The sequence below is a fragment of the Lissotriton helveticus genome, chromosome 10 (assembly GCF_964261635.1).
Source record: "Lissotriton helveticus chromosome 10, aLisHel1.1, whole genome shotgun sequence".
Taxonomy (NCBI): Eukaryota; Metazoa; Chordata; class Amphibia; order Caudata; family Salamandridae; genus Lissotriton; species Lissotriton helveticus.
In genome coordinates, this window is record NC_136071.1 from 856,722,251 (window position 1) to 856,749,238 (window position 26,988).

Sequence of the window (26,988 nt, forward strand, 5' to 3'; positions counted from 1 at the left end):
GGCCTTAAGTTGGCGCCAAATTCTCGGGGCTCCGGTGCGGCTGTGAGCTCTCTCCAACTCCGCAACTTTGTCGGAGAGGTCGCTCCTCTTTTCTTTGCGAAGTGCGGCGTCTGCAGCTGATATCGCTATCAGCTCCCCTCTAACGACAGCTTTCAAAGCTCCCCATAAGGACGACATCGACACCTCAGGGGTATCATTGGTGGCCAGGTAGTCCGAGATGCATTTATGAAGTTGGCGGGCGACCGCTGGCTTTTGTAAGAGGGTTTCGTTAAGTCTCCGCGACCCCGGAGTGCGTGGCGTGCAGGGTACTTGAAGTGTCAGTTCCATTGCTTGATGGTCGGAGAGGGCAGCCGGGACAATCGCCACTGCGGTGATGTGGGGAATGAGGGTCGATGAGCCCATGAAGTGGTCTATGCGGGCGTAGGTGTGGTGTACGTGTGAGTAGAATGTGTACTGCGTTGCAAGCGGGTGTGCGTGCCTCCAAAGGTCCGAGATGTCCCTATCATGCAGCCAAGTAGTGCCTTTCTGCGAAATCGCCCCTGTGTCCCCGTGACGGTGCCCCGATCTATCCTTGACCGTGTCCATGACGAGGTTAAGGTCCACCCCTAGGAGCATGTAGGTGTGAGGTGTCTGAAGCGTTTCCGAGATTGCGGAAAGCAAGAAGGGTTCCTGACCGGTATTGGGGGAGTAGATGGAGCCTATTGCGTAGGTGGTGTTGCCAATCTGGAAAGCGTGGGCTAGAAGGCGTCCCTTGATTTCCCCTATTTTAGCCCCTACCTTGCCTTTGAAGCGCCGTGATATGAGCAGAGCCACCCCAGCTTTCTTTGATGTGAGAGAGGAGAATAGTTGCTGTGGGAAAGCGCGGGAGCGCAGCCGGTGCCAATCCTTAGCCAAGAGGTGGGTTTCTTGCAGCAGGCAGATGTCGGCTGCCGAGTTCTCTAGGTAGGAGAGGACAGCCCTGCGCTTAATCGGGTTATTGAGTCCCTTGACATTAAGGGACAGGATTTTGAGCATGTCAGCCATCACCGGGGTACGTAGGGGTGAACGGGCTCAATTCCGCAAAACGCTGCGCAGCAGTGGAGAACGTGGGCAAACCCTGGTGTATGTAAAGATCCCCTGGCGTACTGGTCCCCACCCCCCATGGCGTACTGGTCCCCCCCAACAGCCCCCCCCCGTGGCCACCCTAACCCCAACAGAGTGGACCCCCCCCAACTCCCTGCAAGTACCGAACCCCCCATCTCCAACTTCCCCATCCCCTCCCAGAACCTCCCCCCCAACAGAAACCAGTAAAAGTCTCGGGCCTAGTCGTGCAGGGCACAGGTCCGTAGAAAGTCAAAGAAAGGGGTACCGTGGTTGCAGCCCAATCGGCGGCTCCCCGGCCCAGACCCCCGTCAAGCTACGTTCAAATGAGAGAACACCCCCAAGCTGGTCAAGATCCATAAGGGCAATATTCTACAGGTCGGGTGCCGTGTTGTCCGCCACTTCCTGTATTGCAGCTTCTCGTTCCTGAGCGGCCGTGATAGGGTCTGGCTTTGGGACGGTTCTCGGCGCTCTCCTTCTGCGGACTGTCTGCCAGCCGTCAGTCGCAGGGCGAGGTGGGTCTCCCTGCGACCGGGACGGAGAGGCGTCTCTGGAGGTGGGACCGTCCGGTATGTCGATCCCAAGCAGGGAGCAGGCGTCGCGGAGCGATCTAAGCTGGTGAAGGGATCCGTTCCACTTGAAGATCAGACGGAACGGGTGGCCCCAGGAGTAGGGTACCCCGGCCTCCCTCAGGAAGTTCGTCGCAGGTCTGAAGGATTTGCGTTTCAGCAGGGTGATATTAGAGAGATCCTGAAAAAGGGCCACCGGGTCATCGCGAAATTTGATGGGTTGTGCTTTCCTGGCCTCTCTAAGGATGCGTTCCTTCAGGGGGAAGTCCGGTAGGAACGCTAGGATGTCCGGAGGTGGTGCTGGCGCCCTGCGTGCCATGCCCACCCTGTGCGCCCTGTCGATGCGGATTTCGAAGTCGCTCGCCTCCCCCAGAATGTGTCTGAATAGGTCCTGTAGGTAGTTGGCCACACTGTCCTTTTCAGCTTTCAACGGGACCCCCCTGACCCTTATGTTATTCCGCCTGGAGCGGTTCTCCAAGTCCTCAGAGTGCGACTGTAAGTCCACCTGTTGATCCTGAAGTCGTAGGATTTCCTGCTGAAGTCGCTCCACCTCCTCACTGCGGGACCGATCAGCCTCTTCCAGCGAGGCAACACGCTCACCCAGGCCGTCGATGTCGTGACGGAGTTCGCGGTGTTCCCCGGCCATGTCCTGTTTCAGAGTCTGGAAGTCTTCACACAGTGTGTTGAAGAGGGAGGCCAGGAAGGCTTTTGTTATCGGAGCGGAGTCTTCATCCTGTGGCTGAGGGCTCGCGGGGGGCCTCGGGGACGACTGTGGTTGGGTCTTGTCACCTTTCGACGTCGCTTTATGCATGAGTTCCACCACGTTCCGGGTCCCCTTGCGATTAGAGTGCGCCATTGTGTCCGGTGCAGGGTGGCAGGCCAACCGGCAGGCGTCGTCGGACGCCGATGAGTAGTCACCCAACAGAGAGACTAACTGTGATGAGTGGTGAACGAACCAGAGCTGTCCCGTGAAATGGCGAGGAGCGGCGACCCAAGAAGAGGCGTCTTGGGGGTGGCCGGAGGAAGAGTCTCTCGTGTGGCGCCGCAGGGGTGGCGCTCAGGATGCGATGTGGCCGGTGAGGCGATGGGGGTAGAGGCGACCAGGCCAGCCGGGCTGGGGACCCTGCGCCTCGTTGAGCAAGGGTATGCCTGAGTGAGGAAGAGCAACGCTGGTCTATGAAGAGTGCTGTGGCACCAGGCTGAAGAGCAGCGCCCCAGAAGCAGTCGAAGGCTGCGAAGATGTCCACAGACGGGCTGATCGACCAAGCGGGGGAGCCGGTGGGTAGCAGATAGCAGGCAGTTGGGAGGAGGCCCGGAATGACGGTTCCGGCGAGCGGAGGCTCAGGACAATGTCCAGCAGGGTAGTGACACCGACCCCAGCAGGCGAGGGACACCCAGCAGAGAGTGCAGGGACCCAGGGGAGGGGAAGCAAGCGGTAGTCCAGGACGCAGGGCGCCTCTCACCTTACCCCCCACGTCCTAGGGGTCGTTTCCAATGCGGGGGTGCACTGCTGTGTGGTTCCTCACGTCGGTGGCGGACCCCTCCTCCGGGAAGTCAGGGGGACGGGAGGTTCCGGGTCCCCTCCAGTAGCGGGCCGGCGCCGCCAGTGAGATGCCCGCTGTGGGTGGAGTGGCGGTTGGAGATCCTTCCGACCCCCGGGCAGGCCCACGCCGGGGTCTAAAGTAGCAGGAGGCGTCCGGCGGGGGTTGCTGTGCCCGGAGGGGCCGTAGAAGCAGGCCTCAGTTCAGGTGACAGTTCTCCGCCGATGATCGGGGATGCGGGGGAGACTCCGGCGAGGTGTGGGGGCGAGTGAGCCCGGTGCAGGGCGCCGTCGAGCCAGGCCGCGCCGTCACCCGATAAGCCCACGCGTGGTCCCAGAGTGTCCAGAGGGCCCTCTCCAGGGCGGATAAGGCACCCGCGGAGCAAGGCCACCGATCTCAGCGCGCCCCCCCCAGGGGCCACTGATGAAGTGGGGGATGGCCGGCGAGAGGGCGCAGGGCCGGAGGACGGCGCCTCTCACGGTGCAAGGAACTGTAGGCCCGCCAGGTGAGGGCGCGGGAATGCGCCCAGAGGCCCACGCCGGGACCCGAAGTCAGTGGTAGGCTGCTTATGAGGCTGAGAACACCGGCTCCCAGGTACACCGCCGTGCAGTGGGCCGGGTGTCCGTGCTCGGGTGGCCGACCGCTGGGCCGGCAGGCCCGTCTACGTCGGGATGTAGGCGCACGGCGGAAGGGCTCTAACCTTCTTCGCCGGCGCACCGGTCACAGCCACAGCAGAGGTCGCGGGTCGTCGGTCTGCGTAGGCGTCCAAAGCTCAGGTCGGCGGTCCCTCGGCGGAGCAGGGTGGATGTGCGCAGGATGTGGGCGCCGCGAGGCCGCCGGAGACGGACCAGTCCGGCTCTCTGGCAGGCCCACGCCGGGGCCTAGATTTGCCAGGGGTCCTCCTGCGTGGCGCACTATGTCCGGGGGGTGCGGGACGCACCGCGTCCTCCGGGGGACCCCCGCAGCCCTTGGGCGCACGTCACTGCCGTCCGGTGTGCCAGTCCACGGCTCTCCGGCGGGATGTATGCTGCCCCCGCAGTGCAGCCGCGCTGCGGAGGGTCTCAGATTTGCGCCGCCATTACGCCGTCCTCCCCGGCGATTGGGAAAGCGGGGCCACCGGCAGTCACACGGCCAGAGGAGTCCGAACGATAGCTCCCCAGGGCAGCAGAGAGGGTCGAGCTTGGATTTGGGCTGAAGCACGGGGGGTGATAGCTAGAAATTACGTGGCAATGGGGCTTAGGGCCGGGGAGCCTCTCGAGACACGTCTACTCAGGCCGCCATCTTGGCCACGCCCCTCTTGCAGCGTGTTTTTTTGTTATAGTTCTTACCCAGGTCCCCAGTGATCCTTGGGTCTCCCTTGTAGAAATATTATCCCCCAATACAGAAGGGCATACAGTCCATGATCCATGTGCAGTGAGTGTTCCATCTCTGCAGCCAAATCCTCCCTCTTCCCAAGGGTCTTTCAGGATCTAATTGTCAAGGAAGTCCTATATCTCCATGTCCGCTGCCACCAGGGTCGGACTGGGAAAGAAAATCGGCTCAGGCACCAAAATAAAAGTGTGTGTATTTGTGAATCAGACTCCTTAAAAAGTGGCCCACATTTGCAAATAGGGCAGTTTTGAACTTGTAATTACACTTTGTATTGGTGGTTTGCAAGGTATTGGAGACAGCAGGCATTTTTTGTTTGCTACACGCAATCATTGTGATAATATCAGAGCAATCAACAGTAAAATCTGGTCCACCAGACCATAGAACAGGCCCACAAACAGACACTGCCAGATTACCCTATAGTCCTGTCCGATTAGGAGACCGAAAGAGCGAAGCTAGAGCTACATAGCCATGACGAGACCAACCAGCCAATGTTACAAAAACCCCAAGCAAACAGTCAACACAAAAAAAAGTCTGTTTGATATGATCGAACACAACATCACAGTGACATACCCAAAAGAGTGATGTCATAAGTGTAGTAAAATAAAAACGCAACATAAAACAATCGGATCCATGTGCCCCGGCCACAACCCTTTATTTGCCCTTTCCTCCCCTCTGTGTCGTGGCAGACTAGCCTGCATTTGGAGCTATTTCTAATGATGTAGTAAGTGTGACCCTGATTCAGCACGTTCTATAAAACACTGCAAGTAATGGGCCACATTGCCTCTTCATTCGTCTGGGCCTGCAACACGTGCACATTTAAAAGCAGTCCCTAAATGTCTACATCACAAGAGCTTGTAAACCAGTCATTCTTACACTGCAACTCCTAACAGTTACATGCGCCAGTACAGTAGGAGGGGCAGTAAGTCCACGCTTGGGGACATAAGACACTGCCAAGTTTCATGTGGAGAGGCTTTTGGCAGTGGCAGGATGTGCTATATCCCTTTCTATTTGAGTGGAAGGATACTATTCCAAGCTTGCATGGCAACATAGGCACGGATATATCTAGCAAGAGACGAAATCGTTATTTTTCTATTCAACTACAGCAATATGTAATCAAAACCCCAAAAAATCATAAAAGCAACAGCTGGAATGCTTGAATAATCTCAGCCGATGGTAATTACTCAGGTGTCCATTTTTTTTACTGTCAACTAGCAAAATAGTCCCACCACAAAACTTATCAGGCACCTTATTAGGTCGAGCATTCAAGACCTCTAGTATATACTTATAGGTGTATGTACTTTGTGGGATCTGGAGATCACCCCTAGGACTTGTCTGCTTCAGCTTAGGGACTTTTTTTCTGTTCACCTGCCTCTATTTAATTGTCATGATAGAAAACGACCAGCAGAGGTTAGTAAAATACCAGAATCACTTTAGCATTCTCTAGATTCCATTGAAATTGTTTTCCACGGGCACCCGTAGACAATAATATTTTTTCAATAATATTTTTTTGAAATCTTGTATTTTAAGTGATATGACCACCGAAGTCCCTGATTTTATATTAAAAACAGAGCTTTGGACTATACCATTTCCCGCTGAAAAGCAATATTTTTCTCCATGTGTTCCCATCCCTGGCGTGTCACGCAGTTTGGTGCTTACTTTCCCTCCATGTTAGAGAACTGTAGATGTTTCAGCACCTAGGCTAATGTGCTGCATAGCTAAATACATATATGGTCCCAAAGGCAAGACGGTTTGCATTGCAAATGATTGTTTGTAATTCTGTACACAGCTTTTTTCAGTACAATTGCCGTAAATGTTACATTTTTTGTTATCTGTTTTGGCATTTAAAACTGTGCTTCACATAAAGCGATACACCTCAGTCTTACCATTTCCGAAAATACACTTTCCAGATCCGTCTAGTATCACGTTTGAGCTTTTAATAACCGTTGATCATGAGTCAGCAACAACTTTGTCATCCGCTACTATCAAATCCTGCAGAGCTGGGATTATAATTTCTAGTCCCAGACTTTGAGTTCTTATATATATCTTCTAACATGAACTCTACCTTTTTAGGGCATTTTGTAAGGTAGTTTTTCAATATTCATCTTTGTGGTGGTTTTCAGCGAGCATGCAGTCCTTTGGCAATTTCAGCTCCACTGGCAAATTTTGATGACTCATCGCTAATCAACCTACCTACAGCTACAACTCTATGTATGCTTACACAGTATAGGAAATACCTATGCTTGTATTCATTACATGCAAGGTGGCAGAATGTGGTCTCCAGCTCTTACATGATCAGCAGTGTTACATTTACTGAGTTATCTGGAAAGAGCACTGATAATCCATAATACAAAGGAGATACTCATCTGCCAAATCAGTGAACCTTTAATTCAGTGGTGCCCATCTGATGAATTTCTACGCCATCAGGACATACCACTTACTAGCCTAAATACATACTAGCTAATCCTCTAATAAGTGTCCTTGAAGTTTCCAGGGATTTGCTGAGTCACAAGAAAGGTAAGCTTGCTACATTAATAACTGGAAGATTTAAACGATAATTGGACAGAGATTTATGCCTACATTTGCAGTTTATGCATAATTGAATAGGAAAAAAACAAAAGAGAAATAATACTTTTTCTTTTTAAATACAAACCTTATTCCAAGATTCATTGTTTCAGCTGTTCCAATCATACCAATGGCTAACAGCATGTTGTTACAGATCTTGGCAGCCTGAAAAAGAAAGTCTTGTTTGTCATCTATAGCATCACTTAAACTATACATATCAACTTGCTGCTTAAAAAAAGCTACTACTAAGATACTGAAGTCATATAAGAAACAGTGACTTAATTAGTAAGAAATGGAAGAAAAACAGAATGGCCCTTATTTCAAGCACTCCAATCATCTTGGTGCTGGCACTCAAAACTCAATTATACCTGGTGTGCAAACACTGCACGACTACCAACTGTTTTACCCCAACAAAAACAAATATGTGAGGACAAAATGCAAGATTCTGACGTTTGAGGCTCAAAATCAAGGGGAAACATACGAATGTACCTTATTATTTTACATTTTGACCTACAGTACTCAGAATGGGAAGGTAATACCGCACAGGGGGAAATCCTGAACAACATGTTATCAGCATTCCACGTGAGGGAGGGGGGTTAGCAGCCCAATTCCTAGAATAAGAGGCAATATGTTCTTACACGGTACGTTTTTTCTTGGAATTTAGTAATTTACAGCTCTATAAGTACATTTATCTTCAGACAAAGGACATGGACATGAAATTCGAACCGATAGGTTTTCATTAGATAAAAATGTGTCTTCATTATTAAGGACATCTATCAAGGACAGATTCTTTTTGGAATCTTAACCTTCACTCAAATGCTGGACTACCACTCTCATCCTGGATGACTTATTAAATCCCAGCATGTACATTTATAAGCTCATTCAAGTGACAATGATTCTCCAATGTTGGTATCTTCCACGGATGCATTTGTTGCCTCAGGAAAATACCACTGTAAAGCAGAAACATTAATAGCTTCTACTCATCACTGGGGCAGGCGCTGGCAAGAAGTGATGCTCCTTGTAGTTGGCCAAAGGAGATGGAACAATACTCACTGCACTGCTGGGGAAAATGGGGAAGGAGCATTAGGTCTGACTACACAAAATGTAAAAACGAAAAGGTCCTGAGTTTTTTTTATCTAAAGCACCGTATTTTCTACTGTTTCACTTGCTCAAATATATTAACAAGCATTGTAAATCTACCGAGGAGAACGCGGATGGCAGGATCCTTAAATGAGTATGAGGGTAGGTTCCCTGGACTTGTTTGGCCCTCCAGGAACAATTAAAAAAACGCATGCATAAGTCATATGATGCCATGCAATGGCTTTACACGTTTTTGCTAGAAATATCTTTGACAACAGTGCTGCAATGGCCATTTATCAATGAAATGTAGGATTGCTTCGTGGGATGACTCCTTAATCTTTAGAACTGAAAGTCAGAACAATGCCATTTTTCAACATTTAGAACTAAAAGTTATAAAAAGAAAGTAATCTGAAATAGTCTGTCCTATGTGTAAAGCAACAGCCAACATGAAACACTAAATAAGGTTAGACAATGGACAGAATTTGAAATCCACTAAAATTTCTAGCATGCTTTAAGACAAGCTTCAAAGCAAACAAAAGGATATGGACATAGAGCTAAAACTGTTCTGACATTCACCCACAGTCACAGATCTGGCTTGAATCAATCATCGTTCTTTAGCTCACTTCCCCACCCCAGTTTAGACTCACCCATATACAAATCAGCCTCGACTGTTCCTCATGGGAACAGTCCAGCCCAAACTACCAAGCCAGGTCTTCCCTGGACCGGAACCAAGCATGCTGGGACCAGTTTCGGGGTTTTACCCCTCATCAGCTAGGCTAGCTTGAATCCAGTGGCAAAGTGGGCAAGGGACCCAAGTCTGAGTCTCTGAAAAGTTTCAGCGCTCCGTCCGTCATATCCTTGTGTTTGTTTTGTTAGCCCTAAGTTGGCAGGGTAAGCCCAGACATTGCACCATGCTCAATTTGCCACTGGATTCAAACTAGCCTGGCTGATGAGGTGTTAACCCGAAACCAGTCCCAGGGTGCTTGTTTCCAGTCCAGGGAAGACCTGGCTTGGCAGTTTGGGCTGGTCTGTTCCCAGGAGGTACAGGGTCAAGACTGATTTGCATATGGCTAGGTCAGAACTGGGGGTGACAAAGTGGGCTAAAGAACGATGATGGATTCAAGCCAGATCTGTGACTGGGGATGAGTGTCTGAAACGTTTCAGCGCTGCGTCCATCTCCTTGTGTTTGCTTAAGTTGAGCCTCTGCATTTAAGTCAAAGAAATAACCAGGAACGTACAAAAATGAGACTCAAATTAAACCGCTTTTAACTTTTGATAGTCATGTTTATAGACATGACAAAGGCTTAAAAGAGGTTAAAAGTACTAATTAACATTGTCCACCTCTTTCTCTGTGCATGATAAGGTACAACTGGAAATTATTTATCAAGTTCTTTAATCCCTAGGTCATCTCTGATAAAGAGAAGAGGCAAGTGCTTAAGACAGTGCCCAGGAACCACAGCTATTTCTCAGTTAAACTAATTTCCATTACGCTAATACATACGTGAATTAATGTAGTTCATCATTTTATTTAAGGTAATAATAATAATAATCCACATTTGTAAAGCGCACAATCACCCGTAAGGGTCTCTAGGCGCTGGGGGCCGTCGGGAAGATTAAGCGAGCTATTGCCCAGAGTCACATGGTGCTGGGCTAACCCGCCGCCGGAGCCAGGGATCGAACCCTGATCCCCAGATTCCAGCGTCAGTCGCCCTGGCCGCGGCGCCACACCTCTCCCACGAGGTAACATCAAAGGAATACAACCAGCTCACAAGCAAAGATCACAACTGCCATCCTCGTCAATCTACCGAATACTCTACCATAGAACCTCCCACACCACACATTTTGAGACTCAAAGATAGGCACGAGGACAACATAAATAAAAGGAGAAAGGAACACCTAGGCAGAGCACAAAACCACCTACCTAAGATCCAATCATATTTACACAATGAACACATACTCAAGTACAGAAGAAAGATGCAATGTAAACATACTTTTCAGTGGAAAAGTAAACTTTAATATAATCCTGCAAATAATCAAACACATGCATGAATCTTCAAGTGTACTGTGGACTCACATACATTACGTTGCCTCATAACTCCATTTATAATAGGCTCACTCGGACACAAGACCACTGAGTTTCATATTTCCCTCAGCCATCCTCCCTACAAAATACTCCGTTACATGCAAAGGTTTGGAGCAGATCAGACTATCATTTTCTTACCTCACCTTGGAATTATCATACACCCTACTTTTAATGATCTTTACTCGACTCCTGTAATCACTTATCTCTTCTTGTCAGAGTAAGTAAGTAAAATTCACTGGGGTCATCAAGAAATCTTATCTTAAATGGCACAAACCAGTCATTAAATGAGGATTCAGACTGAAATTATTAAACAAATTCTATTAAGCACAGTTCCAATCGTACTTTTAGGCATCACCGAGGGGCTGGCACTACTGCACCTACGTTGGCACGCTGGTGCAGGGGAGTGGACTGGTGTGCCGCACAGGAACGGCCTCTATATGCAGCCAGAGGGTGTTCCATGAAGTTTCACCGAATGTGGGGCACACGGGTCGGCTGATAGAAGACTAAAGGGGATTGATGTACTGTCCGGGACTGGAGTGGGTATGCTGATATTTTCCTTATTTATGTCTGTCTCTATATGCCACTGTGATGCGTTTTCACCCTTGTCTGGTCTCTTACAATGTTCTCCTGAATGGTGCTATTATTTTTTGTTGCAACCTAAATTCAATAAACATTGGTTATAAAAAAAATAAAGATATAAGGAGGGATAACTTTTGCTTATTACAGGCCACAAGATTGACTTAATAGCAGGAAGAGGGTTCCTAAAATAATCACTATAGGAAATTTAAGGGAAAATATTAGCCTTTAAGTTTATTAAGAAGGGTTTAAATAAGCCAACTCTGAAATTAACTTTGCATTTTTAGGTAAAATATTTGCTCAGATACAGAGGCATTCGGGTAAAGTCTTTGGCGCTGAGGCAAAGCTTTTATTCATATACATTTGCTTAAGCTAAATACCTGTTTTAGACATCAATAATGCATGGGCTGGAGTTGCTAGAGGCAAAAGTAAGGTAGTGTGTACTCCGAAAAACTGGAATCCTTATTATAAGGGTTGTACATGTGCCTAAAACCAAGTTGCTTGCAGATTTATCATTTGGAATGGGTACTCATTATTTCCTGGTGATTTGCAAAGAATAGCTTCATTTTTTTGAGAAATTTAGAATGATTTTTGGTGAGGTGAATAATGCATGGATTTGATTGTTATTGCTCATGTAAAAGTATAGATTTATTTATATAGTGTAATTAATTTTAAATAAAAATCAACAGTAAGAGGTTAGATATAGATAATCAAACTCCTTTAGAAGGCTGTTACTACTGCAAGAGAGATGGGGCCAGAGGTACAAAGTCCTTTTGCATTTGCAAACCAGGAGTTCTGCAATATCACAGGGTTTGCAGGAATAAAAGGGATTTTAGAATGTACAAAGTTCTTTTATGTGAGGTTTTGCAATCCTTTCTGAATCGCAAATAGGAGAGCCGTGAAAGGGACGCCTCCTTATTTCCGATTCAGCAAGGAATTTATCAATGGCTTGTGACTGATTGCAGTCGCAAAACATTGATGAGTTACCGATTCGACAGAGCTGGTAACGGATTTGTAAAAGTGAAGTTGTCCGGTCTGTGAATTGCATCCACAATCCATAGTCCGTCAGACTACTGGCTGCTGCCCTAACCCCGAAAATAGGAAAATTCTATTTTTTTTTTAAAGTAACACCTGAACACTAGCTGCTTTAAAAAAGTTCTAAATAGGAATGAAAACACGGGGATAGTGCTCACCACCATTTCCTTAAAAGCCATCTTCCCTGTCTTTGTTGACAATCACACAGGATTGCAAATAGCAGATTTTGAAACTCGACCTATCAGCCACCTGTCTCTTTTATGGTTTAAATCTTTTTATTACATTTTTAGAGTGCAAGGTAACAATAGCCGCAACCTACATCCACTGGGGACCGATAGAGAATGCTTAACTTCGTAAATGGGGTGAGAAGGTATAGAATGTAGAACAAAGATAGGGAAGACAGGGCTCGGGTATCTAGAGATGGTCTGTATCCCAGTAGTGTAAACTTCTGTCCACAGAGTGTTCTATCCTGTGTGGGTGTGGTCCTTCGTGGAGGGCTTTGTCTTAGGGAGTCAAAGGACTCGGATGTATTTCGGACACGTGAGCTCCATAAATTCGAGGATAAGAATTCTATGGTGGTGCCCCAAGTTTTGTCGCATCTGGGGAGTATGCGTGTAAGACGTGCCGTTATCTTTTCCATGGCCACAACCTCCGATGCTCTATGTAACCTGTCCAGTCTGGTCGGGACCTCCTCTGCTTCCCATTTAGCCAAGAGCACCTGCTTAGAGGCGCCCAGCGCTAAGGTGATCGCTCTCCCATGAGAGGACTTGAGAGGGTATGTAAGCGCGTTGGGGAGTGCCAACAGAATGTAGCTGGGAAATCTGGGTATTTCGTGCGGTATATGGTGGCTATGTCTCGCATAATTGAGTCCCAATACGCTTGTATCCTCGGGCAGTGCCAGAGAATATGTGTGAGGGTGCCAGGATGTCCGCAGGGGCGCCAGCAAAAATTATCCCCCACAGGCTTCCACCATGCGATTCTATTGGGAGTGTAGTACTAAAAATGCACTATTTTCAGGAATATTTCCTTTCCTGCGGTACTACAGGAGGAGGCCCTGGCCTTATGAATGATATTGTGCCACTCTCTGGGGGAGAACTCACGTTGAAGTTCTGATTCCCACCGGTGATGCGCTGGGGATTTATTACTAAGTTTAGGCGTGATCAGGAAGGGATATATATCGGATAGCAGGCGCTCATACGAATTCCGGGTTATATACCATAACTCAAATTTAGTTAGGCTAGCATGGGGGTGTACCTGTGCTGGAGTCTCCCAGTGGCGCAAAGCAAGGTATCGCCAATATGCGTTCCTGGGGACTCCAAAGTCTGAACTAAGTTGGGGAAATTCCATTACTCGCCTTCTTGTCGAAGAGATCGCCAATTGTTTTGCAATTGGCCTCCTGCTATTTTAGATAGCTATTCCCTTCTCTAGCCGGGGGCGTGGGGGGATTTCAGTGGTGACATGGGGGTTAAGAGTCCACAGGGCTCCTGCACCCTGTCCCACACCCTGAGGGTGGCCCTCAGAACCCGGGAAACAAACCCCCACCGGGTGATGTCGTTTAGGGAGCCAGGGTACCTTTCAAATATGCATTCCTGCGATCACGCGATCAAGAAAGCACCAGTGCTTCACGGACTCCAATTTATACCATTCGATCATGTATCACAATTGTGCTGCCAGAAAGTATTGCTCCAGGTGCGGAACACCAAGCCCACTCATCCTCCTGCCACAGGTACGTTTGGTGTCGTGCCAGGCGTGCTCTCCTCCCTCCCCAGATAAAGCCCCAGATAAAGTGCTGCAGCCAGGCCACCAGGCGGAGTGGGGGCTGCAATGGGAACATCTGCGTTACATACAAGATGCATGGCAAGAGTCATTTGAATGGCCGCCAGCCTACCCAATAACGACATTGTGTGTTTCTTCCAGGAGAAGAGCTCCCCCCAAATCTCGGTAAATAGCGTAAAATATTTCACCTGGACCATTTTTTCGATCATGGGGAATATCCGCAGCCCCAAGTAAGGGATACTCCGGGGGCCACTAGCAGCTGTTGTTCAGCTTTGGGAAGGGTTACGCTGAACACTTGCGTTTTTAAGATGTTAAGTTTAAAGCCAGAGGCCTGGCTAAAGGCCTCTATTTCTCCTAGAAGGGGAGATAAGGAAAGTAACGGTTGTGTGAGGAAGAGCACCACATAGTCCACATAAAAGAAGATCTTGTGTTCTCTAACTCCCATCCGGATCCCGGAAATGGAGGGATGTTGGCAGACTCTTTCAGCAAACGGCTCCATATAGAGCGCAAATAGTAGGGGTGATAGCGAGAACCCCTGCCTGGTATCCCTCATGATCCGAAAGGGCAGAGAGGTGACCCCGTTCACCCTGATGCATGCCTCTGGACCACTATATATACAATCAACCCACCGCAAGAATCGTTCGCTGACACAAAACCTATATAGCACCTGCTTCAAGTATGGCCAGTGGACCCGATCAAATGTCTTCTCGGCATCCACCGACAGAAGCACAGCAGGCTGCTGGGTAAGCTGTATTTTATCCAGGAGGTGGCACAATCGTAGAGTCCCATCGCTACAGCTACGCTCCGGGATAAAGCCGGATCGGTCCGGGTCCACAAGGCCCTGCATGTAGGGGGCCAGACGAGCAGCAAGTATGCCAATAAAAAAATGTAAATTAACATTTAAGAGGGATATGGGGCGGTAGGAAGCACAATCTAATGGATCTTAGCCCAGTTTAGGTATCACAAACCCCTCCACCATAGCCATCGTAGGGGTCAGGGCTTCAGTTTTGCTAAAGGAGATAAAGAGACAGACGAGCAGCAGGGTGAGGTCAGAAGCAAAGGCTTTATAAAAATCGGCCAAAAAAAGTCCTCTCCTGGAGCTTTCCCCGAAGTAAGTCCCCGGATGGCCCGTAGGACCTCGTCTGGGTGGCTATCCGCATCTAGTTTGGTTGCGTCTGGGGACGGGAGAGAGGCCACCGGCGTCTGGCGCACATAGGCCTTGGCCGCCGCCGGATCCAAACGATCCGCCATGTAGAGATCGGTGTAAAAGGCAGCAATGACGCAATCATCTGATCGAAGGACCTCACCTTGGGGGTTTCTGCTCCCTACAATGCGACAAGCATTTGTCAGAGCGAAGCAAGTGTGCAAAAGTTCCCCGGCTTTGTTTCCCCCTTGTAGTAGCGTTGCTTAGTGCGCAAGAGAGCATACTCTACTCGGTCGTAGTCCAAGGCCCTCAATTGCTTCCGCACGGTGTTGAGTTGTCGTCTGTTCTGGACAGCGCCCGTACGGTGGTGCACCCCTTCTAACTCCCTAATCTGTGACTCCAGGTGCTCCAGTTTGTCCCTCCTTTCTTTGTTCAGGCCCGAAGCCATGGCTAGAAACTGCCCCCGTATTACGGCCTTCAGCGCGTCCCACAACAGGGAAACAGAGGCCAAGCCCTATCATTAGTTAATAAATAAGTTTGTATAGCTGCCCGAATTTCGCTAATGTTGGAGTCCTATATGAGCAGCTTGTGGTTTAATCTTCACGGTCTCTGGCATGGGGATCCCTCAGCCAGCTGTAGTACAAGTAAAATCGGGGAGTGATCCGAGAGAGCAGCCGTCCCTATCATGACCTCTTGAGTGTCCCTCCTAACTCGTGGGGATGTCCTGAGCAGTGGGATAGCGGTGTCTCCAGGCATCCGTCAAACCAACCTCTCCCAGCTTCTGTATCATAGAATCTGAGAGTGACCGTGAATGTCCTATCCGTTGGTCAGGTACTATGTTAAAATCCCCCCCCACTTTTAAATTATCATCCTGGGATTCGAGGATGGTGTTTAGTGTTTCCCGGAGGAATGTTTCCAGGTGTTCATTAGGGCTGTAGACAGAATCTATATTTTATGTATGAGTCCCCAATGCTACCAGCAGCGCCAACATCCTACCTGGAGTCGCTGCATGCACCCCCAGCACTGTTTCCAGGAAGTGTGTTGCTAAGAGAATGGCCACCCCTGCCCTTTTCCCTGCCACAGAGAACAAATAGTCGGTTAAACTAATTGGACCGGAGGCGCTTCCAATTGGAGCGCAGTAGGTGTGTTTCCTGCAATTGGCAGATGTCGCATTTTGTATCTCCAAGCATAGCAAGAAACGTGCACCTTTTAATAGGTGTATTGAGACCCCGGACATTAAAGCTCAGTATCAAAACCTTACGTGTAGTCATGGGGACGGTTTAGGGGGACGCCATGGGGCTGCACATCGTGGAGATTCATGGGGGGAGTCTGTGGCTTCCCACCCCCCACTCATACCACCCCCACCCCGGGAAGCGGTAAGCAGTCGTGGTCTGGCAGTGGAAGTCCTCACCAACCCCAAACCCGTTTGATGCCTGAGAGGTGGAGCTACTCTGAACCTGTTGCTATTGCCCCACATGGAAATCCAAATATTAAAGCCTTGCCTTGTTTAGTACCCACTGAGATTTAAAACTTACCATGCCAAAATGGAGGCCCCCACTATCTCCCAAAGACTGTCAATACATGCCTGTGATTCTTCCCACTCTGGCGTACCCAAGTATCTCCAGGCCGCCTAGCTGAGTCCCTGTCCCTACCTGTGGAGAAGCTGTCTCCGGACACAAAAATGAGAGAAGAGGGGGAAGAAATAAGAGGAGAACAGAATAATAGAAAGAAATATAACAAGAGAACTGCCCTCCATTGGGCTTTGGCCACACCATTGTTCTTGGGTCCATATGACCGGTAGTTGGTCATCAACTAGAGTGGAACCAGCTCCCTCCACCAAGGCCGATTTAGATTTCTACTGGGACACATCAGCCAACCGTTAAGGCCCGTGGACTAAGAAAGGTGCAGGACTTTTAATTTAGTTATTAGAGGATTCTCCTATATCATCTCGACCCTGTAATTTCCGAAGCAAGGCTTCTGTTTCTTTCTGGGTTTAGAGGGTCTTGTGTGCTTCTCCTTCCTGTCCCCCCGTCACCTGCCCGGTTTCGGTGGCCCATGAGAAGTTGTATCCTCTTTCTGTCCCTCTGGGGCTCCCTCCTCCTCCAAGTTGATTCCAAGAATCTCCTGGGCCTCTTTTAGGGACCGCACCGCCTGTACCTCATTGTACCACACGAAGGTCAGTTTGACAGGATGTCCCCGGGGGCAGTGGATTACTTTGTCGCGCAGATAAGTCGTAGCCGGTATCAGGGTTTTACGCTGCTGAAGAGTGAGGTGTGAGAGGTCTTGATAGATTCCAACCTGAAGACCCTCAAACATGATGAATGCTTTGTCCCGGGTTACGTTCATTATGACTTCCTTCTGTTTGTATGAATGAAGGCAGGTGAGTATGTCCTGTTGCTGACCTAGGCTTGAGGCCGACCTTCCAACACAGTGTCGACGTAGCGGAAGAGGAGAGTCACCCACTCCTCCAGTTGCCCGCCCTCAGCCTGGAGTGGCACTCCTTTGATGAAGATGTTGGACCGCCTCGATCAGTCTCTGAGTTCCAACAGTTCCTGGGCATGTTCTGTTAGCTCCTCAACTCTACGGTCGCCAGATCTCTCAAATGAATCCATGCAGTTGCCGATTTCTTGGATTTCCGTTCTGATCTTTTTAATGTCAGAGGCGACATCTGCCTTAGGCTCGCAAAGTGCCAAACAGTTGTTCCAGGAAGCCACGAGTGATCGGTTCCTCCGTATGCTCACCCGCAAGGTCGATATCCCTCTCTTGGGTTTGGCCCGGCAGCTGCTCGGAACCATGTCCGTCCGCCCTCTTAGAGCCTGGCTTCTGCAAGAGGTCCTTGATCGTGGGCTCCTTTCTCGCCCAGTGATCATCTCGGTGAGGCCTCCCCTGTGAGGGCCCCAGGGTCTTCTCTCCGTAATCAGATCAAGTTCGGGCCACTGAGAATCAGCAGGGGACACCCTCCCTCCTGTTCTCATGCTATGTAGTCACAGGCACCCTGTTGGACCTGGAGTCACCAGTCCACAGGGGGTAGCCTGGCTCAGAGTAGGAAGGTCTAACCTCAAGGCAACATGTGCTAAGCTTGCGTCACACCCTCACAGGAACCCAGTGCCCATCCACTCAAAAATAATGACGCTACACCAGGTTAGAAAAATACGGTTCACTTTTATAACAATTCTTTAAGCTTTCTTGTTCTGTAAGATACGTTATATCTACTCACATCAGATACCTCCACCATTAACTTCTTGCATCAATAAATATTCAACAGTACATTGTTCTCTAGATTCACAAAATTAACTAATTACATTTCTTCTTTCAAGTTATAGCCCGTTCTTGGTGGTTTAAGCAAGGCTCAATATGAAAACATTTTACATTAAATCAGATCCGCTAGCAACCAACAGTAGATCAGTCTGGAGCCCTCTTTTTACTACTTGCTCAGGTAAATTTGCACTAGGTGCTTACGCAGCAGGAGCCAAAATAATTCCCTCCTGTTACGCTGGTATTACAGTCAGTATCATACGAAGGTTCAAAAGTCTCGTGCTGCAATGGCCCCCAGCTTTACCTTACTTGTCCTGCTAGTTCAGGCTCTCCTGACCAGCGCGACAGTTTGTCTAGGTACTTTATGGATGACTAGCCACTAGGACCTGTGGCTCCAGCTTTTGATTGCAAGTCTCTCACCAACCCTCAGATCCCCGCTTACTTGAGCCAAGAGCGCCTGTGTTCCAGTACAGCCGTCTCTGGCAGCTGCAAAGAGTTCACACTTCACCGTCAGCCTTTCCGTCCTGCGTCTGCTCCCTCTCAGGCCAGGCCACTCTACCTCAGAGCCCGTGCTGAGGGGAGGACGCTCTTGCTGACGGAGTCTCTGTATTCACCTCACCCCGACACCTCACCCGGGCACTTCCGCCGTTTCCTTGCCGAACCGCGCTTCTGGGCCTGCGTGGGTGTTCAGTGGATTCAATGCGGCATCACCTCTCTCTTCTCAGGCAGCCGGAAGATCCTCCTCCGGACCCACTGGCAAATAGCAACTCCCTCAATACCGCTCCGCCCCCTTGTGAGAAGTGTTCCACCCCTATGGGGCCTGCGCAGCAATGAGTCACTACAATTTCAATCTTCCGCTTACTCCACTTCCAGCTCACAGCGGCAGCAACTCCCGGGACACTTCCCTCACCGGCATCTCTCTCACCTTTCCTCAATTGGGAGTCCCCACAACCCTTCCCTGGGTCGCCACCGGACTCGAGGCCACTCTACCGATGGTCCCCAGCTCAGCGGACACACCGGCAATCAACAAGCCTAAAAGGGGGGGGAGGGGGACGGGGGGAACACCCTCCCGGTAGCGCTTCACGGCACAGGTTAGTGGGGACAGGTGGTGCAGGAGAAAGTTGTCCCAAGAAAGGGGAAGGAGGAAGAAAAAGGCTGTAAAGTTCCCTTCGTCCAGTCCCTACCCTTCCGATACTTTTTCAGAATTCCTGTCAGGTTACTTCAGCTGGATAGCGGGGCAGAACTTCCCCTCAGCTCTACCCACCAGCAGTCTCACAGATTCGGTTCCTCTTAACCAGTGAGGGCCTTACAGCCAGGGACCCAGGCGTAAATAATCAGGGCCAGATCTATGGGTAGAGGGACGGTGCCCGCAGTAAGGAGGCAACCCTCAAGAAGAAGTCAACCCTCTGGGTGTCCTAACCCCCTAGCACCACAGCCTGGCTCCAACTGACTCTCAGATGACAAAATGGCCATCCAGGATTTGGCCTTATATACCCTTGGTCCCTTGTGTCCAGAATCAGCCAGAAGGTTCTAGATTCCTCACATTAGTCTATGGGCCAGTCCCTGAGGTAAAGTTCACTGACAGTTGGCAGCCACCATTTTATATCACTGCGTTCACCATTTTGTGAGGGTGACTGGGCTTCAAAAAGTTTTAAGGACAAGGTAACACCTAACCCCTAGGACAACATCAAAAATTTCCAGTGAACATAAAAAAAAGAAAACTTAGGAGGCAAAAAGGGAACAAAATAAATAAATAATAGGAGGGACCACCCAAAGGGCCGACAGGTCTAACACACCCGGTCTCCCTTGTTGGCAGAGGTGGGACACACACTTGGAGGGTAGGCCGCTTGTTTGGGGACCTTCATGCCCAACCCCTCTTTAGTAAGATCGGTGGAGAGTCAGATGAGGTTGGCGGGTCGCTCAGGGGTCGAAGCCTTGGGTGCTGCTATGGTGGTTCCACCCTCCGCCCCTTCCTTCGGCTGTGGACTCACTGCTCTGCTGCAAGTCCCCAACCTCTCAGCCAGGGTCCTGACCAGCCTGTGGAGCGGTCCTCATTCGTGTTGCTGGTGCCTGCCTTCTTCAGGGCCCACTAGGGGTATCAGGCTTTCCCCCCTATATCAAGCGACCCTAGGTGCTTCCAATACCAGGTTGCTTTCTCTACGGGAAGATTTAGTTCCTAGTCTCAAGGCCTACCACCGACCCCCCATCCAAAACGGCTGCGGAGGTACCCAGTCTGCTCTGGGCCCTTTGCCGCCGCTAAAGTTCTTCCCTGCAATACAGACTTCTCGCACCGCCACAGGGCGCAATTCGGGCGCAGCGCCCGTCTCCCCTGTGTTGGCGGCCAGTGCTTCAGGCAGATGTCGGTAGGGGAACAGGAGTCAGGTCCTCCGTTGCCTTCATGGTGGGGCGCTCCACCCACCCCTCCATTGAGTTGCGGCCTCACCACCCCACTGCGCATCTCTGGCTACCAGCAAGGGATCCGGCCTACCTGTGGGGCGGCCTTCTTCGGGGCCCGCTGGGGATTCCTGGTTGTCGCTTCTGTAGGAGGCGGCCTCGGGCAGTCCTTGGGCCCGTTCCCACCCTATTCGTGTGGGTGTCGTTGTGGCTTCCAGGCCCACCATCCAGGATGGCCTCCGGACGCCCTTAGCAGCTCTTGCCCACGTTTGGCCACACCCCTCCGCTCAGATCCTTCTTGCGGACTGTGTCTCCAACAGGGCCATCGGACGTCGTCCAGCCTTATCACCAGTCTCCCCAGTGGGCGCAGTCAGCTTCTTCAAGCGGGACCACAGTCTGCAACTGCTTGGCGGCACCCCAGCTCGATACCAGGGCAGCCCGCTCACAACCCCTCTGCAGTTGCTCCGAAGCCGCTCAGACCTCCGATTAACGGCTCAGCACCTGCCACCAGTGTTCCGGCCCACAGGCCTCTCCTCTACGGCACACAGGGACCCGGGAAAGCAAAGTGGATGCTTATTATCAGCCTTGGAGAGTGGAGCTCTGAAGAATCACAGCCACCTTGGCCACACCCAGTCTCTTTTCTTTGGTGAGAAAATGTAGTGCAGTCTTCAGTTTAACAGGCAGAACCTTACATAAATACATTTGTGCTACTAGCATAAAACAAAGGTGATGTTAATAAAGTCAATGGATTAAGCCCCAATTCCTACTCAAGAGTCTAAATGAAGGTTTTATTGACATGATGCTCATCAGAGTGGCATTAAAAAACCAAGACCATTGTTAACAGTCTTATGTATTATTCAACAAGATGCAATTTTCACAACATGACTAACTAGAACCAGGGGTCCTTCAAACTGAGCATTAGCCGCTATCTTCCCCCATCGCTCGTCCTCGTCTAAGGCATGCGGATACAACTTACATTCAGTGTTAGTGTAATGCAAATCACCAAAATAGATGTTTTCAAAACTAACTGAATTATTTTCAAACAAATGCCTCATGTATGATGATTTCAGATCTTGCAAAAGCATTTGAGAAGGTCAACAGTTCTAATCTGTGGTAGAAACACTCTGCTCAGGGTACGACTGGAGCAAAGAGAAGCCACGAATGTACACACCAGCTTCAGTAATATATAAGCGCATAGGTAAGGTTTCTGACTCATTTAAGCAGACAGAAAGCTTTGGTCATGATTGCTTTCTTAAGGGTATAAGGGAACCCAATATAATTGGTCAGGGATCTTGGGTAGTAACAAGTTTTAAACACAGTGGTCCCTAAACATGGACAATGGAGTTTCTAAGAATGAATATAGTACCAGAATCAGCACTATATTTGAGACTGTCCAGCAGGACAGATATATTTTTTATTCTGAAAATGTAAATTCGAAACAATGAAGTGTGACACAAGCCTGCATCCTACTAGGTGTACATACAGAAAAAACAAAAAACAAACGGGAAAGCTCAGGTAGAGCAAATTGCTTGCGCATTATACATTTGATTATTGCAAGCAGAAATATGGTGAAACAACATTACACATAAATGATATGCATTGGGGAAGTGTTTACGCAGTACATATGGTCGACGAAGTTTCGATCCCTTTTGGACAATATTGGGATCATCATCAGGACACTGTATTTAAATGCCTGAGTAAAGGATGCCAGTTTCCATATGAAATTCACTGGAATTGATGTGTACCGTGTCCCCGGTTACACTGCTGTGGAGCTTCTGGGTGATCTGTGGGCCGTAATCCTGTTGGCGAGAATCGCGTTTGCGGTAAAAACGCCAGATGCGACTGATATGCTGAACCTTACCCTAAGAAGGGTAAGGCCAGAAAGTGGATGAACCACATGAGCGGTTAGCCGCATGAAGCGGTGGTTTCAATGAACTGGGTGTCACGGAGCGCTGATAGTAAAAGAGTGTCTACACAGCATGTCTGCCTGATGTGGGGTTGCAGGAGAAGACTTCTCGGCTGGACAGTTTCAAATATAGTGCTGATTCTGGATCTATATTCATTCGTAGAAACTGCATTGTCCTGTTTAGGGACCACTGTGTTTAAAACATGATTACTTTCTTAAGCACTTATATTTACGCTCTTCTTACTAGACACATTCTGTACAGCAGAGTTTGGATGATGAGTAGCTGCGGCCCTCCAATACCTGAATTGCATACAATTTTGGTCTGTCCTGCATGTCTAAGATGCTGGCCTCCCAAATCTGACAGCTGGAGGCCTACAGTGCATGTAAACTAAGACATACAAACATTTTGGCAGGAATTTATGAAGTGTAAACATGGACAAGACCAGGTGCGTTTTTTAAAAGGTAGACGCCGCTATTGATGGAACATAATGGGATCTGATGTCAACAGCACACACTTAGGTTTGACCATCACAATGGTAAAAAGGTCAATTAAGTACTGCTGGTTGAGAAAACCAAATTTCGAAAGTTGTTGGATTGGTAAATGTATGCTTGAAGTGAATAAAGACTTGCTGCTGTGCACCCAGGAGCTGTACAACCAAAAGTGCCCTGTGGGTGCAAAGTGCAAAAAGAACAATTGATGGACAGAATGCAGAACAATGTCATACATTCACCCCAGTACAGAGATCTGGGCCTAAATCCATCGTGTTTTTTGCTCACCATGCCATTCCAGTTTGAACCCAGCCATATGCAAATCAGTCTTAACCCTGCGCCCAATGGGAACAGTCCAGCCAAAACTGCCAGGCCAGGTCCTCCTTGGACTGGAAACAAGCATCCTAGGACTGTTTTCGGGGTTTCACCCATCATCAGCCAGGATAGCTTGACTCGAGTGGCATGGAGAACACGGGACCCACGTCTGGGCATACCCGTCCCACTCGGGGTAACAAATGCAAAAAGAACAATTGATGGACAGAATGCAGAACAATGTCATACATGTGGGTGCAAAGGGCCTGCGCTGTACTTCTCTGCCCAGATCATGCTGGCACAAATATACTGCTTGGAGTGCTGCCCTTCCAAGTAAGGAAACGCTGCCTCTGCGCCTATTGCATATTACATAAATGGGGCAGAGGCAAAGGAGCCATCAATGGGTGCACTTCCTTGTGTCCCAAATAGAGGTGGTGCAGCGTTAGCGTGCCCATGGGGTGCCGATTGGCAGGGGGGAAACATGGCCCTAGAGCCCCCCAGACTAAGCCCTCCAGGCGCGAGCAGTCACTCACTGCACCCGTCTGCAGGGGGTCTCTACCCTTTTTCAAATGCGGGCCAGGTTGCTGCCTCTATAGTGAAAGGTAAACTGATAACTTCAAACAGCCAGTCCGTCTTTCCCAAATGCTTTAATTGTGACTGCGCACACTGACGCGGACTGCGCCAGAGTCCAGGTCAAGATGGCACAATGGCACAGACCAGTGCAGTGCGCTATATCTGCGATGTCGGGCCAGGGGATCGATGTGAAAATAAAGTCAATAGCCTTTTATTGTAGTGAGGTTTTGGAAAAGGAAATGTTGCTGGCATTGGACACTATGGAGAGCTACTACCTTCAGACAATATTGGGAGGGGGCATTTAATGACATTGGAAATAGGGATGCTAAACTTGTAACTCTAAACAGGACAGAGTGCAGTGGTCGAATAGGATAATTCTCTAGATGGAGAATCAATTATTGATTATGTAGTTTCAGATAGCCCCTTCTTCCCTTTCCTGAAGGATGTTCTGGTTGTTAATTCGGAACTAAGTGACCACAAGGTGTTGACCGTTACAGTTGATCTCAAGCCGCCCCTGTCGGATTCCTGGCACATGGATACTGATTTGGTGAATTTTGGTGCCAAGTCAGGGAAATGTTACTGGAATCTTGGTGCTATCAAGAGTCTGTTGAGCATTTTGGTATCTACTGTTGAGAATTTGTCCCATTGGGATGGGAGGGAACTTCCAGGTTTTTCTGATTTTCTGAAATTAGTAACCTCATCTGTAAAGAAAGCCCTTCCTGTTAAAAAATCTACAGTAATCCCAAAACCCATTCGGCAATTGAATATCGAAATAAATAAATTGATAAGGGATCAATATTTATTATTTAACCAGGAAAGGTATCACAAATTAGTTCTATTAAAAAGAAGGAGAACAAGGTTGAAGGCTAGACTGAAAAGAGATAAGGAAGATTCTTTATGGATTAAACTCCGGGAATCCTCTCATAAGGGTCAAGCCAGGACATTCTGGTCATTAATTGGCGAAGGTTGCGGTTCTAGATCCAGACCTATGCCAATTTCTATTGATGAGCAGACTTGGGTGCAATATATTAAGCTTTTGTATGGTAGTAATGGCTCGCAACGGGATTATGATTCTATATACGAGGACAATCTACCCTATGATCCCCCATCCGAAAGGGATATAGAATTAGCTATCAAGGGCATGCGTTCTTCTGGCGCACAGGGTCCGGATGAGGTTCCTATTTCTGTTCTAAAACACCAGAGCGAATTATGGAGTAAAATCCTTTACCCTGTGTTTAAATTTTGTTTTATTAGTGGTACTGTTCCTCCTTCTTGGAAAGGGAGCATACTAGTCCCTCTTTTTAAAAAAGGGGCCAGAGACTTCCCTCAAAACTACCGCCAAATCGCTCTATTAGATGCTATTGGCAAGGTCTTTGCAAAATGTCTTCTTAATTTAATTAACGATTGGGTGTCTAAGGCCGAAATCCTTCCCTATGAACAAACCGGTTTTAGGCAAAGGCACGGTACCCTAGATAACCTGACTGCACTCCAGGTTATAACGGAGAAATATGTCAAGGTTCGTGGAGGGCGAGTTTATGGCGCCTTTATCGACTTCTCCACAGCTTTTGACAAAGTGGATAGAACCGTGCTGTGGGGAAAGTTATTCGATTCAGGGATGCCATCCACTCTTCTTAGATTAGTTTGTGCCTTGCATTCAGATACCTGGTGCAGAGTGTTGTTGGGAGGGGACAGAGGACTGTCTAGCATTATCCCAACAGCTAATGGGTTAAAGCAAGGCTGCCTATTGGCTCCTTTGCTTTTCTCCCTTTATATAGCTGATCTACCTCAGGTTCTTTCTGCTAATACAGGCATAGTTCCGAAACTAGGGGGCTCCCCAATCGTATGTCTTATGTATGCAGATGACATTTTGATGTTTGACCTAATGCCTAAAGGGTTGAACAATCGCCTGAATGCGTTGTACAATTATGCAGGAAAACATCATTTGTTGATAAATATTGTAAAAAGTAAAGTGATGTGTTTCACGGGTAGGAAGAACTCTAAATATGCGAACTTTCATTGGACTGTGGGGGGCCAAAAGTTGGAAGTAGTGCAAGCTTATACTTTTCTTGGCAAAATTGTTACGAGCAACTTAAGTGAAAAAGCTCACATAGCTAATAACACCCGGAAAGCTATTGTCCAGGGAAAGAGTTTGGCTTCTCTATATAAGGCTACAGGTAGGAGACATTTCTCGATACTGCTGGAAGTATTTCGAGCAAAAATTCCTGCCTCTCTACTGTACGGTATAGAGTTAATTGATATAAAATGCTGGAATTTTTTGAACTCCTCTGAAGGAAAAACCCTTCGTAGCCTTTTATCTGTCAATACTGCTAGTTCTACAGCTACTCTTAGACAGGAATTTGGACTACGTAGTAGCTGGGTTCAAGGTTTAGCGGGAGTGTGCGCTGGGTCTTTAGCCTGGCAAAGGGTGAGCCTGGCACATTAAGACATTTTATAAAAATGGAGCTACTGGGAAATTTTAATGATTACTCTTTAATTCTAAATTTTTTTAGATGTGCTGTGAGCCAATTACAACTAGATGAAGCCACTTTGTTTTCGTTATCTGCATATCAGCTGAAAACCCTCCTGAAGTCCGCATCTTGGGAATTAGGGTTTAGACTGGATAGAGAGAATCGTATTCTAAAAAAAGGCACCACTCCAGTTATTGAATCCTGTCTGGCGGGGATTGCGCAACCCTATGTCTTTTGGAACATTCCTCATGGAGTTAGGCGTCTATTGTTTCTACTAAGGCAAGACTTACTTCCTTTGAAATCTCTCTTATCCAGATGGTATGGTTCATCAGCCTTATGTGATCTCTGCAATATGACAAATCAGGACCTGTTCCATGTCATCTTTGTTTGCCCAGCTCTAATGTCGCAAAGGCGAAAGTGGCTAAGACCCATATGTCTCCAATTGAATATTCTGTCTGCTACTGCTTTTATTGCGGCCATGAACAACCCCCCATATGAAATGTTTTGTTTTAAATTGTATAATTTTTTTAATGTTTTCGGTCTTTGTATTAGGTGGGTGTTTCGACGTCCAGTTCACTCTGTATTTTTATTCCTTATTCTATGTATTGTAATATCACTTTTTCAATATCTTAAGGAATGTAATGATATGTTTTTTTATGTGGATCTCAAAAGAGTTCCGTAAACATAAATAAATAAAACTTGAAACTTGAACTTGATCATTCTCTAGACAGGACTAAATATAGTTAGTTTGGGGGCGCCACTTTGGAAGTTGTG

At 48.4% G+C, this 26,988-nt stretch overlaps 1 protein-coding gene across 1 annotated transcript in view; it reads right to left on the bottom strand.

Annotated features, from left to right (window-relative positions):
- The window catches only part of HIBADH (3-hydroxyisobutyrate dehydrogenase), a 523,510-nt gene that overhangs the window by 65,769 nt on the left and 430,753 nt on the right, over window positions 1-26,988 (bottom strand). Inside the window, exon 6 of the mRNA XM_078663482.1 lies at window positions 7,212-7,288. Within this exon, the coding sequence (XP_078519608.1) occupies window positions 7,212-7,288 (77 nt within the window). The remainder of the gene's footprint in view (window positions 1-7,211; window positions 7,289-26,988) is intronic.